The following is a 15,333-nucleotide window of genomic DNA, read 5'->3' on the forward strand; positions in this document are numbered from 1 at the left end:
AAACCGTGTAGGTGAGATAGGGGTATTAGTTAACAGGTTATGGGACAAACTTTGCTGAGTGATGATGGTAGAATAAAGGTCTTGACTAAAAACAACATGCATGAAATGAGTTTTCATTTTCTGCAATGGAAAAGTACCCTAATAAGTTACTTTTATCTGAAAGAAATGCTGTAATGTAACTGATTACTTTTTAATGACTGTAATTTTGTAATGTAATTAATTACTTTAAAAAGTGGTAGATATGTAGGTTGGTAACGACTAAAGTCAATTACAAAATTGCTTTATAATAATTGCCTTATAATAATCTTTTATTTCAAAGTCTTGCTTCTTTATAAAAAAAAAATTAAATCCAAACGCCAGTTATATTATTATACCGTACACCCAGGTGTGCCTAGTTGATCAACACGGCTACACCTTTCACAAATGTGTACACCTTAATGAATTTATTGAAAATAAACTGGCAAATGGCAAACTTACTTTACATTCTGTAAAGTGATTACTAAAAAAGAACTAAAATACAATATACAGAAAAAAAAAATATCGAGAAGTGAAGCAACGAGATGATGTTTGTGTTCAGTGATTTCTTTATACACTTATCATTTAAGGCCAAACCTAATTTTGATTATACATTTATAAATAAATGTTCAACATTTTTTCATGACTACCCAATTAAGCCTACAGTACATATAGATTCTAATAAAGACATAATTTCCCACAATTTCTCCAACACATGCTCCAAGCCTACAAATGTTTAAGTGGCCAGTGTGTTAGAGAAATCCAGGCCCCGGTGTCAGCAAAAAACACTTTATCCATTATTCATCCAGACCTTAAGGTGGCGGTAGCGCACCATTTACTTTGTCTGCCGCAGATGAAAATGAAGAAGACCATGAAGAAGAAGACAAAGCGGACGGTAAAGGGGATTTTTACTTTTTGGGGCCGAAATTAAACGTAATTATTATTTACAAGGAGTAAAAATTTAAGTAAAAATAAAAAAGTGATATACTTAGCTGAAATTTACACAAGTTACGTTTGTTCTTAAATTGTAAAAGGAATTTAAATGCTACCTGTATATGTTTTAGTTTAGCATGTGGATTAGCATATCGGTAACTAACACCTGTGAAGTTATTTTTAATGGTAAAAACCAGTCAGCTGGGTACAGTATTATTATTCGGCAAGACCTTAGTTAATCAGTGTGAATTGACCTATAAAGTTGCTTTTTATCTTTTTGTAAATAGTTAATGTTACTGCATGATCAGTTTTTGAAAACCAGTACTGTAGTTGTATTATAGTGTTCAGTGTTTAACAGTAGTTACCAGAACATGTCATTTTAGAGAGACATTATAATTAATAGTTAATTATATTCTACAAATAAAGACCATTTTCATTTTACTTCAACTGGGTTCTTTTTAGAATCATGCCACCTCAGGAGTCCAAGAATCTCAACAGAGTAAATGCAGGATAATGTCCCGGGGTCTCCTTCAGCACCACATCATCAGTCAGGTAAGCACCAGCCCATGAGCAAGCTCAAGCCCACCTCTCAACCTTTAGAAAGTTGGGAATTGAGTGGCTGAATTGTGTTTAGGTAGGTCTTAAATGTTAAAAAATCTTTTTTTGTTCTATTAGATACTTAGCAACTCCAGGAGTTGCAGACTTTGGACAAACTTGTTGGACATCCACCACAAAAGAAGACTGATGTAGTCGGTGAGAGAACTTTTCCTGCCATTGGCCCGTTTTTGTATTTCTTACATACATACAGCAAGCGACCAATTTTCCTTTAAAAAATTTCATCTCCTTTTTGACTGATTCTTTTCACTGTGGCCTTTGTGTAACTTCTGTATAAATCATATACTTTGAGTTGAGCAGTGTGACACTTAATATCTTTGTCAGCTTGGGTGAGATTTTGTATCATTTAGTGTCTTGATTTGCCAGATTTTGCTGGTGTCTATTATATTGTGTGAATTGTAAGTTTACTACACTGTATGCTGTTAATTGAGGATTTTTTATATGTTCAATAAAACTTTAATATTTCTCATTTGAGTTTCTTGCATCTCATTTATAGCTGACTTTAATCTCATTATGGGCTTATATATGGCTCATTTGCTTCTCCTTCAAATGCAGTTGTTTCTCATGTACATTTCAGATTTCTCAAATGTTTCTCGAAAGTATGTCTCGGTTTGTGTCTCAGTTATGTCTCTTTGTTTATTCTAAGTGGTTTAGAAGGAATAGAAACGACAGTCGAGCTTGTAATGAGAGCTCGAATCAGTCTCATGAGACAAGAAAATATTCTGAGCAACAAAATCTTGCTATGGGTACTGCTTAAAACTGTGCATACTTTTTTTTCTGCTTGAAAAATGTTTTTTTTTTTTTTAAGAGACATGTACTGACTTGAGCAAATTGACAGTAAAAAAAAAAAAAAAAAAAAGTGGTTCGTTTACAGGGGCACTGTATAAGTTTATTCAACCTAAGAGGTAGGCGATACTTTTTATGATACGCTATCTTGGTTGGTCTCCCATGAAGGACAATTTGAACTTGTTTATATTTGTAGGTTTGTGCATCTTTAAGTCAGACCACAGACCACAGTAGGGTTTCAGTCATGAAACTGAAATGGTTTTGTGGCTGGGCTGTTTTTGCGTGTTTTTAAAAAAAAAATTACCTACACATTTTTTTTTATTTTGTTGAAAACTTAATCTCCTGGCTAAAGTAACCAAATTTTAGGCTGACATATTCTAGAAATGAATATCACAATTCAAGATCAATCTTCATATGAGTCCCTGAACCACCTGCCATATGACAGCCCCAAAGCGTCACTATTCTACCATCAGATCTGATGGTGGGCTATCGAGTTTCAAAATATGTAGCACCTTTTGTGACCAAATGCAATGACAGTCCCATGACCAAAAGCTTAAAATGTTTTTACCACAACAAACAATTCTTCTTTTAGTTGCAATGACATTTGACAAAGTTCAGATACTTACAGTGCTCTCAAGAAGGGATTCCTTTTTGCATCACTTGAACTTGTTCATATGAAAATGGTGTTCAACTGTTTGTTCTGAAACTTGACAACCACAAGTAACAACTAAAATGTGCAATTCTGAAACTGTGATTAATAATCTCTTTCCCTTTTTAGTAACTGGCAATGTTACCACTGTTATATACCTAAGAAACATTTTTTCTTTTTTAATGGTATATGTCTTTTTATATCTGTTACCTAATTGGGCTGGACAGCCACCACCTTTTGTGCTGATTTTTTTTCTTGGTAAAACCTCTTTATACTTCCAGAAAACAGGACATTGTTACATGCAAAATGACTAGGGCGTTCCTAAAGACTAGGAACAGGTGAAAATTAAAACACATGGTAAAGCATGGTAAAAAGTAATTTTTTTGCTGTAGATTACAGAATTAATTTCATGAGCCGTAGCCAAAAGTTTTAAAAATTAAAAAAATATTAATTTAAACAAAGTCTGCTGCCTCAGTTTTTATGATGGCAATTTGCATATACTCCAGGATATTGCTGCTACTAAGTAGTCAGATTGATTGTTTGGGGCATGCGGAAAAGCTTGTCTGGGAAAGAAAGGGCGAGTGCTATAATCAGTCATGTCATGCCATCTAGATGCGTTAAAGAACATGGAACATGGCATCCTTAGTAGACAAACAACCAATATTTAGGTAAACAGGCGAAGGTCAAATAAAATATATGACGAACATCCTCTAAATAAGACAATGCATTTTTCTGTATTTATTCTGCTGCTACCATCTAAGTTACTCCATCAATAAAGATTAAGGAGTCTGTTCCAGAAGCAGCCATGCTAGCCCAAACCATGACACTACCAACACTATGCTTCACAGTTAAGCTTGTAAGTTCTTGATCATGAACAGATCATTTCTTTCTCCACACTTTGGCCTTTTTATAATTTAAGTAGAAGTTAATGTTGATTCGAAAACTTTTGTAGATTATCTTTTAATTTACTTGTAAAATTCAATTCTGGCTCTCTGGGGCTTACTGCTGGTGAGCATTTTGCATCTTATGGTATTGCCCTTATATTTCTGCTTTCCCAAAACATGGACTTTGATACCGACACCCATATAGGACAGGTTATTGGTGATATCACTCACTGCTATTTTTAGGGTTTAAAACACATGTAGAAATTCTGAGCTTGTTTTAAAATGGACTAAAAGGGCACATCTGGGCAACAACTGTCAGCCATATGTTCCAATATTTCTAATAATGAAGAATGGGTTGTTTAAAATATGTAGTTGTAAATGTCTAAAATTAAAGTTTATATTCTGCTCTGTCACCACTTATTCAGGTTTCGATTTCAAACACAAATGGCTTCGGTGTAGTAAAATCAAAATAATTGACCTTGTTGTTCCAATACTTTCAGAGATTTTTTTTTTACTATATTTCAAGAAAGCCCTTTTTCTATTTATTAACAGTACTGTGTATTATCTAAAACAATATTTGTTCTAATAATATTTAATCTTTTTATTATTATTATTATTATTATTATTATTATTATTAATAATAATAATAGTAATACCCAATTAGTGTATTTAAAGTTTTTTTTTTCTATGAAGGGTGCACATTTTTTTCTTTCCTTTTTTCCTTTAGGGGTGACTCTGCATCTCCTCTGCTTCAACCATAGAAATATAAAAAAAAAGCTAGACAAACCAATTCGAATTTTTATTTAAAAAAAAAATCAAAGAATGGACAAAAACAGAATTTAAAGAACAATCTAAACAAAAAAAAATGGCTTTGACAAACACTAGCAAAACATTTTACAGAGGAAGATTTATCTTTAACCGGACAAGTTACCACTGGCAATTTTGTAGCACATGTAAAACAAAAACCAAAGAAAAATAAAATAAAAATAACTCTCATATAGATATCTCTATGAAAAAACTTTATTTCTTCAAACAGTCTGTACAAAGTTCTCTGTTCATAAATTATTACTTTTTCCATAACTTAATGGCTGTCTAGTATATGATGTTTCATGTTCATTAGCGACTCTTTCTGTATGCAGGCTCCCACTCGTTCATCCAGCTAAACATTGGCACTTGTTTCAGATGTTAACTGGCAGAATCGCCCACACACAAGAGCTCCTGCTACACACGCACGCGCACACACACACACACACACACACACACACACACCTCAAGCATCCTTCAATCACTGCCCACACACACACACACACAGACTGAGGCCACACACACACACACACACACACACACATATATATATATATGCACAGTCATTCCAGCAGAGCTGTGAGGGTTGTGCTGCTAAAAGTCTGGATTGGGACTGAACAGCGCCAAAGTTTATGGAAGATCAGAGGAATACCACAACCATCAGTTTAGATTTGTTCCTCTTTATTTTTCTCCTTCTTTCGTTCATCTCTTTGTCATGGCCAACTACGAAAACATCCTGTGATTAAGCAGCAGTGTTTTTGCCTTTGAAACTATGAAACTGAATGTCTAGACAAGATTCAATCACGTTCAACGTACATCTATCCTCAAAACAATAACATTTGCATTAAAAAAAAAAACATTTTTGTCGAAGAAAAAAAAAAAAAAAACCCAAAGCATTTAAAAACAACCTGAAAGAAAACAAGTGTAGATGAGGGCAGCTCCAGAGCTAGCCATTTGGTCTGGAGGGGCGGGGCTGAACCTGCTAGCCCGGCCAATCGAAACAGAGGAGAACGCAAATCTGAGGTAGATAATTGGTCAATAGGACCACCAGTTCAAAAAACAGTCTTTTGGAAGACAACCTACTAAAGCCAAAACAAAAGCCTATTGTAATTTGGGAGAAAAAAAAAAAGAAAAAATTTAAAGGCATTCTCTTGCTGAACAAAAGCATAGCAGATAACCACTGTGCTGATCAGTTCATAGTTTCAAACTTCTCCTTTTCCATGTTCTAGTTTCATATTTCAGTTTCGTGTGCTCTGTAGTGATGTATGTGGCACTTGTCGGATCCAAATCTTCCTTCTTGCATGTGTCCAGACCTAGACAACAACTAAAACAACCGGATGCATATATACAAAGAAGGCACATTCTTAAAATTGCAGTCCAGTCCATTAAAAAGCCTATCCTGCGTAGGGAGGAAATTATATTGTACTTATTATTTGATCTCTGCTTGCTAGCTCACTGTCTTTGGTGAAGTAAACTTGAAAGTGCCGAGTTCTGACGAAAAAAAAAAAAAAAAAGAGCTAGGCAAACTAAAATCTACAGAAAATCAATCTCATCTCACAATCTCTGCTTAATCCTTGCTTAAAGTTGCCATGGAAGGCTTAGTTCATCTGTACATGGTCATAAAAGCACATTACAACTGCGAAATCGCCCCTCTCCCTCCCCCCAAAAATAAAAAATAAAATGAAAATAAAAGACTTGGTCACACCACTTTTCCCCGCAGCTAAACTACAAGTTTTTTTTCCCCCTAAAAGGCATTTTTAAAATGTGATCATTCAGCAGAATTTCTACCACATTCAAACAACCAGAGGCGTTGTGCCTCTGATTACGAAAACAGTACATCGTATTTAAACTCAAATCAACATTTATCATCACTCAACATGGTTCCTAATCTAAAAAGCACTATGGAGATCAGTAAACAGCAAAACACTTAAACGAGGCAAAACCGAATTTCATTAGCTAGCTCCTAAAGAAAGCCCTATTCAGCTGATTTACAAGGCCATAGCTGATTTGAACGTCTCTTTCTCTGAGCGAGCCTCAGTTAGAGACTACATGTACAGCTGTATGGAACGAACTTAAGGCAAATTGTATGGAAAGAGAAAAGAGAAAAGAGAAAGATCAACTGGGGGAAAAACACACTGTACAAGAGGACACATGTAACACTTCACCATTGCAACACACACTGCAAGCACAAAAACATCTTTCTCAGGATGTCCGGCTAATAAATCTCTTCAATCAACACAACTAGTTCAGTACAAAGTAGGGAAAGAAAATGAGAAGAAGAAGAAGAAGAAGAAGAAGGGGAAAAAATGAGAAAAAAAAAAAGTCACACACACACAACTGAAATCATAAAAAATTATCAACAATGGACACCTGCTACCATGTACATCTAGTCACATGATCCTTTGAGGTCTTGCACCCATGTGACGACTCCTTGGTAAAAATAAACGTTCTTTTTTTTTTATTATTAAAATAAAACTTTTTTTTTTTTTTTAATCCATTTTCATGTTCTTCTTAGATAGCTAGAATCCTCTGGTGAAATCAAGATTTTATTTGCACCTCATAGAACTTATACCAAAAATAGTCTGGGTAGTTGTTTTTAAAAACAGAGAAAACTCATCGTTTCAAACGTCGACCAAACGGTTGAGCTTAGTCCAACAGAGGAAGCATGATTGTTGAAGCTGTTGCTCCTCTCAGTCTCCTGAGTGCTGAGGAACCTGAAGCGGAGAAACACACGTGATCATACATTACACAAACCTGAACACGTCACACAACTACACCAACATGCACAACACCACAAAAATACACTGGTCAATGAGTTGAATGATTGCAAATCAGTGAAAAAAAACTTCAGAATAAAGATTTCCCTAAACAAAATGACACTTGGGTAGGATTTACATGAACTTGTTGCCCCCAAACTGAATTCCACAAAGTCTGGCAGACGTGGAAACCTTTTCAGATTGAGAGAATCTGAGAGGCGACTTTTAAATCTGATCTTTTATTAGATCTGAGTCGTGGTAAAGTCATACCTCTTCATCACTTGGTATGTTGGTAGGCATAGGGAGAATGATCTCCGCTCGACTCCACCTGAGGCTGTGAACTATTCTCCTGAAAATTGAAAGAAAAATCAGATATGACTAAAACAAGGTGATATTTTATAAAGCATGTAAAGACTGAGGAAGTAAGCTGCTACTGACCTCCACTGTAGCAGGCTGCATTGGAGTGTACTGAGGGATGTAGGCGCCCTGTAATGCTGCATTAGCTGGCATGAACTGTAACACACACACACACACAAACACACACACAGACAGTGAGAGAGAGTGAGCAAACGAGAGAGAGAGAGAGATAGAAAAGATGCAAAGAATGCAAGCATGACTTGTAAAACCACATGACACACCTTAAGCAAATAACACTAGTGAGTTGTAATAACTCAGTTATCACAGTCTGTGAGCAATCACATATAATAACAGAATTACAATGTTAAATTCTTATAGGGACTTCACATATTTATAATATAATTATATCATATATTTAGTTTGTGTATGCATGGAATTATTATTAAAAGTAAGTTTTGAAACATCACCGTTTTTGCCTGTCTGCACACTTCCTTTTTTTTTTTTTTTTTTTTTTAAACATGTGACCTTGTATACTTTGAGTGCTTATGCATGTGTGCTCACCCATGTGTTAGTTTAGTTATTACATATGTTTGTAGACTGGATGGCTAGGCAGGTGGAGTTTTCGAGTGTGTGTGTGTGTGTGTTTTCTCTCACCGCTCCTGTGCTGCCCAGAGAGAGGTGGCTCATCTGCTGAGTGAGGGGGCTCATCATGGATGTGGGCTGCAGTGACATGGAGGGATCCATAGAGGGTGATATTACAGCTCCCTACAAGGGAACCGGATGACAATAATGACATCACGTGAGGACAGAACAAGAGACGCCAAGTATGCTGACTGCCCATACAGGATTGCCTAGTGTGTTAGAGGTGACTCTAAAAATACCAAGCACTAGCCTGGTTCTTTTTTTTTTCCACTGGCTAGATATCATTTCAGTCACTCATTCTACATCAGCTGTCTTCCCTCCCTTACCATGTCAGCCACAAAAAAAAAAGAAAAAAAAAAGAAAAGGCAGAAACACTTCCCTCTTTGGCTTTACTGCTGTCTGGGGCCTGGAGCTTGTAATGAGATACATGCTATCTATAGTCGATTTCAGACGTATTGGCACCCCTAGTGAAAATGAGCAAAATGGCTGTATGGAAGGCTTCACAAATGCAGTGGAAAATAAAATCATGAAAACCATGTAGGTTTAGTGTACAGTACAATATTATTATGTTTTTGGTACATGTAGTATGTTTTGCTTTAATGACCGCAGCCACCATATGCTGGCATAGATGGTACAAATTAGCATAAAACCTGATCATGTTAGATCAAATACATGAAGTCATCTGAACACGTTTAAATGCAGGGGCGATAATGGAATAACATTTGAAGGGTTTCTTATAGTCCAGAGTTCCAGCGTATCAGACAAGACGAATCGGTTTTTCGGTGCAGTCTTACCGGATGCTGCATGATGTAGGGCTGATGGGTGACCCAGGACGGCGTCTGCACCTGAAACATCAAACGCACATACACAAATACAGAAAGAGTGAATAAGAGACAGAGAGAGTGACATTCTATTAGGTTTCACACCTCTGCTTTTCTCAGTGATGAGAGACTTCCTTTTTAAATATTAAGAGTGTACAAACTCAACTAACACAAAATACAAACACTTATGCATACATGTAATGTTTTAATCAGGTTTGCCAAGGTTATTCCCAGTTACTATGTTAAACGAATTATATAAGGAAAAAAAAACAAGAAGTGTTCAAATCAGAAGCAGAACAACAACTACAGTTGTAATGAATGCTATTTTCAGATGATTGTATACATACTGGTGCTATAATTAACAGACTCTGTTAAGCATAAATGCCCTTTTTGTACAAAGATTAAATTGTTTTATTGGGGGAAAAAACACTTTTTGTATCAGGTCTGCCAAGTCACTTTTTTGTTATTTTGCTATAATCTCTAGATTACTTAACCACATTAACCTCACTGTAACTTACTTACTGAATTACCATGAGCATCATCATCATCATCATCATCATCATCGGATATGAAAATGTGGAAATATCTGTAATTGGCTTTAATACAGAACTGTACTGCATCTATCTGAGAATGTGTTGATGTAAATATAAACACTGAGCAATGGCTGGTTTTTAATTTTTATGCTGACGCTTAACGATATAAGGCACTAAAAACATGGCACCAAAAAAAAAAAAAAGAAAAGAAAATCTGTCGTAGGAGGTTCATTCAAACAGCTCACAAGTTAAAAAGGAACTTATGAAAAGTTGGCAAAAGGAACTGCAAATAAATCTATAGTTTCAATATATAGTTCAACAATCAGGTGAATAGGGCACTAAAACAGCAACCTGATAAATAATTTAAATTATATAGATTACTATTATATTTATTAATATTTAATACATTTATATTTAGCACCCACTTTATACTGATCATGTTTGATGTTGCTTTATGTTAATAAAGTTAAGAATGTTTTTTTGGCCATCTAATGCTTGCATGCATATAAATGTAACGCAACAACATCAGCATTTATTTTTAAAATGATGTTCCTCATCTCATCGTGATCAACAGACCTACTAATCCATCATGTCCACCATCAACTCAAATTCTACTTTCATTTCTAAAAAAATGCCCAAATATGGAAACGCGATCAACTCCCTAGAGTTTCTCCGAACTGAACAGATACTTGCCGGGTATGTGGACACGGGGGAGATGTAGGGTGACATGGGAGGTTGAGCGATCATTCGGTTGGTAATGCTGTAAGGGGGATAGAACCTGCAAAGAAAACAGGCAGAATAAGAGACCTTTACCGGTAGTGTGTCAATAAGTCAAGTGGATGCGAGAGGTGAAAAGGATTCGGAGGTGTCACGTACCCGTTCTGCATAGCTGCAGCAGTGGGGTCGTATGTGAGCGTCATTCCAGCCTAAGACAAAGATACAGACACAGAAAGAAGCTCATGAATATTTCGCCACTACTGTGATTCTTATTCCAGTCAGCATTTTACAGCCTTCTTTTTTTACTCCCACACAATCTCCTTTTCTGTCTCTCCCTCTGATACCTACACACAAACACCGTATATACACAAACACACAGCCTTTTTTATGCTCACTCATACATCAGCATGCATGGTTAACCAAACACACTTATACCTTCATAATACTTGTAATGAAGTATTTTTAATTCAGTAGAAAACATGACTTGTATATACACACATGCACGTGAAAAAAAAAAATAACAACACATTTCCAGAACTTACAAGTCTGGCTTCTCCCTCTCTGGCCCATGCTCGTCCATTAGGCACATATTTATTTTGGCTCTGTCGCTTTTTCTGCCCTCCATCTGCAAACTTACACAGCAGCGGCTCAGTAGGGGCTACAGGAAAACAGATGCAGAGAGATTAACCACAGAACACGATTTCCTGCATCCTTTTGCCTGCTAGAATTTACCATACCAACGACTGTAACATCTCTTTTACTTTATATACAGTTGAATGTAATAATCACGTTATCCAGTTCAGGGAAAAAGTGGATCCAATACCTACTTAAGCAACACAAGGTATGTGGTGGGATGAAACACACCATGCACACACTCACAAAGTCACACCTAAGGGGAATTTACGGTCACCCATCCCTAGTTTTTTATGGAAGGAGAGATGAACCCGGAGAACCCTGGAGATACTTATACGGACAAACCAAACATATGGGAGATCCTGGAACTGCATGGTGACAATGGGACCCACCTGTTGCACTCTACTCTACTCAGCAGGCACTTTTTAAACTTTTGCAGTCTACTAAAAATAAAGACATCTAACTAGGCTTCCCATAATCCCCCTAACCCTCATCCTCCCTTTTTAGCCAGGCAACATGAGCAGTGGAGACTATTTCAATCTAATAATCCAATTACAAAGCTTACAGAGGGAGAGCTGGGAACATCAGATGCGGACATCATACTAGAGACCCCTTTACCATTTAGAGAGAGAGAGAGAGAGTGTGTAAAAGGGCAGGGTGAGGGAGAAGAGTGAACCTCCACACTGTGTTCAACATTAGCCACAAACTGCATTCACTAATCAATAAGCACTTATTCCTGCATTAAGCCTATAGTAACAGCAAAGCCTATCGTTATTCTGTGTGCTTGCTTCAATCTAAGTGCACATTTGTTTGATCTGTGCCGTGCACCACTCCCATGGCTGTAGGCTCAGGGTGACTACAGGCAAATGAAGAGAGAACAAATCTGCTCCAGCTGAAACCTGCTAGGAAAGTGCTGCGTCTTAATCTACAACCAAACGCGAGACTTTCAAGGGGCGTTTGATTGCTCAGAATAAGAGAACACATTTATGTGAGTAAAAAAACTACCTTTACTTGACTCTATAATCCCCTCCTACACTAATGCACTTATCCCAGCATTGTCCTTGCTGCAAGCACAAGCACTAGTTCTTGGATACCAGCAGGTAGAAAGTTTTCTCAGTACGCCCGAGCCACGATCGAACTGCTTGCTTCAAGTCTGAAACACTGGCCTCCTGGGAACTCCTTTAATGGCCCAAACCAGAGTGAGGTCAGGACTGTGTGGGGGATGTGGCAATGACTCCCAGCCAACTTCCTGTAATACAGTATACAAGTGTTTTTGAATGATTTCATGTACAGTCTCAACAGAGAGATGCGTCTCTTCTGCAAGCCATTGACATGTAATGGTTTTTATCAAGGATCCGGCGTTCCACCCACTGAGTGTTCACAAATACGACAACAGTGAGTCCGGAGCTGGTCTCGACATTTACGGACATGCTGTACAACATTATTTCAAATGTTTGCATCAGTCAAATGCTTTACTGTGGCTAAGAATCTCATCACTGTACTGCGCTCGAAGTCTTCTGTAAACGCCTGAAGTTTCCTGAAATCACAATTCCCGGTTTGACTTGATTGCCCCAGATATAAATGAGTTTGAATGAGCCCATATAAATATATATGAGCCCACACACACACACACACACACACAGGCACACAGAATTCTGTTTTACCCATTACTCCAGCTGGCATCTTGAGGAACTTTCCATTGAAGTGAGAAATTACAGCGTCACATTTTTCTGTGGACTCCATCCTACAAAAAAAAAAAACAGAAGAACCAAACCTCCGTTATATCTTCCACGTATACATACAACACACACATTTTTCTTATGCTCTTTATGAAGATAATATTTATGCTATGCTACATTCAAAATTAGAACTAACGTAACCTTTGTAATGAAATGGAATCCTTTTGGCACCCTCGCCTTTCCTCGGCTTAATGTCCCCACAGAGTCAAAAATGTCCAAAAGCCCAAAATCTGGTCCCCACAAAAATATCAAAACATGCCCAAGTGCCACACACACACACACACAGACACAGACACACACACACACAGACAGACACACACACAGGCAGTACAGCTCATTGTAGCTGACCATGCAGTTGTTAGAAAGTACAATAAAGTACATTCTAACTGGTGATGCTCGTTCCTCCAGAAAATATGGCCCAGGATACGCCATTAGCTTGTAAATTATTGCTAACTAAATATTTTTTAAATGTGCTAATACACTGAAGCCTCTAGGGTGTCTTTGAAGCAATTGCAGGAAGTGCCAAGGCAACCCAGAGTGAAAGTGCATCACAATTCCACTTACTCACACACTGAGACAGGTGCATGTAAAGTAAGAACAAACTTATTATCCTGGCTGATAACTCATTCTCTCTCTCTCTCTCTCTCTCTCAAACATACACACATACAGTACACACACACACACACACACACACACATGTACACACACACATGTACACACACATGTACACACACACAAACACATATACACATACATATATACACACACGCACGCACACACGCGCGCGCACGCACACGCACGCACGCACACACGCACGCACGCACACACACACACGCACGCACGCGCACACACACAAACGTCAGACATGAGCTATGAGTTAGAAGGGAGTGTTCACTCTGACAGGAGTCAGTTTTCACCTCGCCCCATTTCAGGGCTGAATCAGCACATTTTTCGGGTAGGTTTGGTGCAATTATATCGAATGTCACCATGAATCTAAACCACAGCCAGAGCCGAGCCATTGAGCCAAAGAACCATTCAATCAGGAGCCAGAGAAAAGCACCTCACCTCGCAAATCCAACCCCTCTGCTTGCACCGTTCGAATCGCGCAGTATGCGTGTGGAGACGACCTGGCCGAAGGGCTTCAGCATGGTCTCCAGCTCCTGCTCATCCATCGATAGTGGCAAATTGGAAATGTACAGGTTGGTGGGGTCCTGCTCCTGTTGCTGTATTGAAAGAGAGGGAGGGAGAGAGGGAGGGAGGGAGAGAGGGAGGGAGGGTGAGGAAAAGGTAACAAAACTTCAATTGTTTGCACTTTATACTTTAGATACAGTTATGCCCAGAAATATCAGCAAAACATACAAACACCTGGGTTCACACAGCTGTAAAAACACCTGGTGCCTCCTATCTTATCACAGAAGCACCCAGTTCTCTCTCTTCCACACACCCCCCCCCCCCCCCCCCCCCACACACACACACCTTTACCAGGCCCTGTTTGATCAGTTAACGGCTACACATTTAGCCTGCTCCTGGGAAAATTACTGACTGATTTCTCTCTCTCTCTCTCTCTCTCTCTCTCTCACGCAGGCCGAACACAAGGTTTTCGCTCTAAAAAACTCAAGACAGAACTATTTATCATTTAACCTTGGACACAGGGCTGCATGTTTACAATAACTGATTACAATAATTTAGGCAAATAAAATGATTATCATTAAGATGATCATTTTTTGTATTTTATTATATATTCTAAAATCTAAAGGTATGGATTAATGATCTATAACAGCACTGTAGTCCTGGTTGTAATTTAAACGATAGGTTTAAAAGATTATTGCTCTCGTTACAATAGGTTACTGTTATTATAGTAACGACCCTTTTATAGAGATTCCCATAGCAGACATTCAACATAAAATAAACCTGATAGATAGATTTTTTTATTGTTTATTGCACAGCGAAATTAAGTGTCACTCCGTATAGTGTATGGAAATACAAAAAAAAAAAGCATAAAAATAAATTTAAAAGTGTATCATAATTAAAATACTTGTTTAAATACAGGGTGATTCCCTTGAAAGGGGCCCCGAATATTCTGTATTAACTCTCGCTAGGACGAAGCAACATAAACGAAACAACATACAATGTGCTCCTCAATATATGCAGCTTAGAATATGCCAGGATGCCCCTGAATTGGACCATTTAATGGCGTACCCCTTCACTCAGTCACTCGACTTCTCCTCCAAATGGTGGTGTACAGTAATGAGCAGCGCGTCTTCATAGTGCAAACCTATTGGGTAAGCGATGTCAGAGTAAATTAAGGAACAAGTATGTTGTTCCTTATGCACCCTCAAAGACTGTTATTAAGAGAATGGAACAGAAATGTGATCATTGATCCCTTCTCATGGTGGAGTAACATGGAACATGGAGCGCCGCATTGAAATGTGTCTGGCAGAAAACGGAG

The 15,333-nt window shown here is 37.8% G+C and overlaps 1 protein-coding gene across 4 annotated transcripts in view; it reads right to left on the bottom strand.

The window, feature by feature from the left end:
* Positions 1–5,208: 5,208 nt before the first annotated feature.
* LOC128524136 (RNA-binding motif, single-stranded-interacting protein 1) overlaps positions 5,209–15,333 on the bottom strand; it is a 54,828-nt gene continuing 44,703 nt past the window's right edge. For 3 of the 4 annotated variants that reach the window (XM_053496505.1, XM_053496506.1, XM_053496507.1), the window contains exons 5-14: positions 13,950–14,107; positions 12,810–12,889; positions 11,055–11,170; positions 10,672–10,721; positions 10,489–10,573; positions 9,236–9,286; positions 8,454–8,564; positions 7,881–7,955; positions 7,713–7,791; positions 5,209–7,400 (exon numbers count right to left, since the gene is read on the bottom strand). In XM_053496505.1, the coding sequence (XP_053352480.1) occupies positions 7,720–7,791; positions 7,881–7,955; positions 8,454–8,564; positions 9,236–9,286; positions 10,489–10,573; positions 10,672–10,721; positions 11,055–11,170; positions 12,810–12,889; positions 13,950–14,107 (798 nt within the window). In that variant the 3' untranslated portion in view covers positions 5,209–7,400; positions 7,713–7,719. Of the gene's footprint in view, positions 7,441–7,712; positions 7,821–7,880; positions 7,956–8,453; positions 8,565–9,235; positions 9,287–10,488; positions 10,574–10,671; positions 10,722–11,054; positions 11,171–12,809; positions 12,890–13,949; positions 14,108–15,333 lie in introns of all 4 variants that reach the window. The other variant, XM_053496509.1, reaches the window with a different exon arrangement.

Source organism: Clarias gariepinus, chromosome 5, assembly GCF_024256425.1.
Source record: "Clarias gariepinus isolate MV-2021 ecotype Netherlands chromosome 5, CGAR_prim_01v2, whole genome shotgun sequence".
Taxonomy (NCBI): domain Eukaryota; kingdom Metazoa; phylum Chordata; class Actinopteri; order Siluriformes; family Clariidae; genus Clarias; species Clarias gariepinus.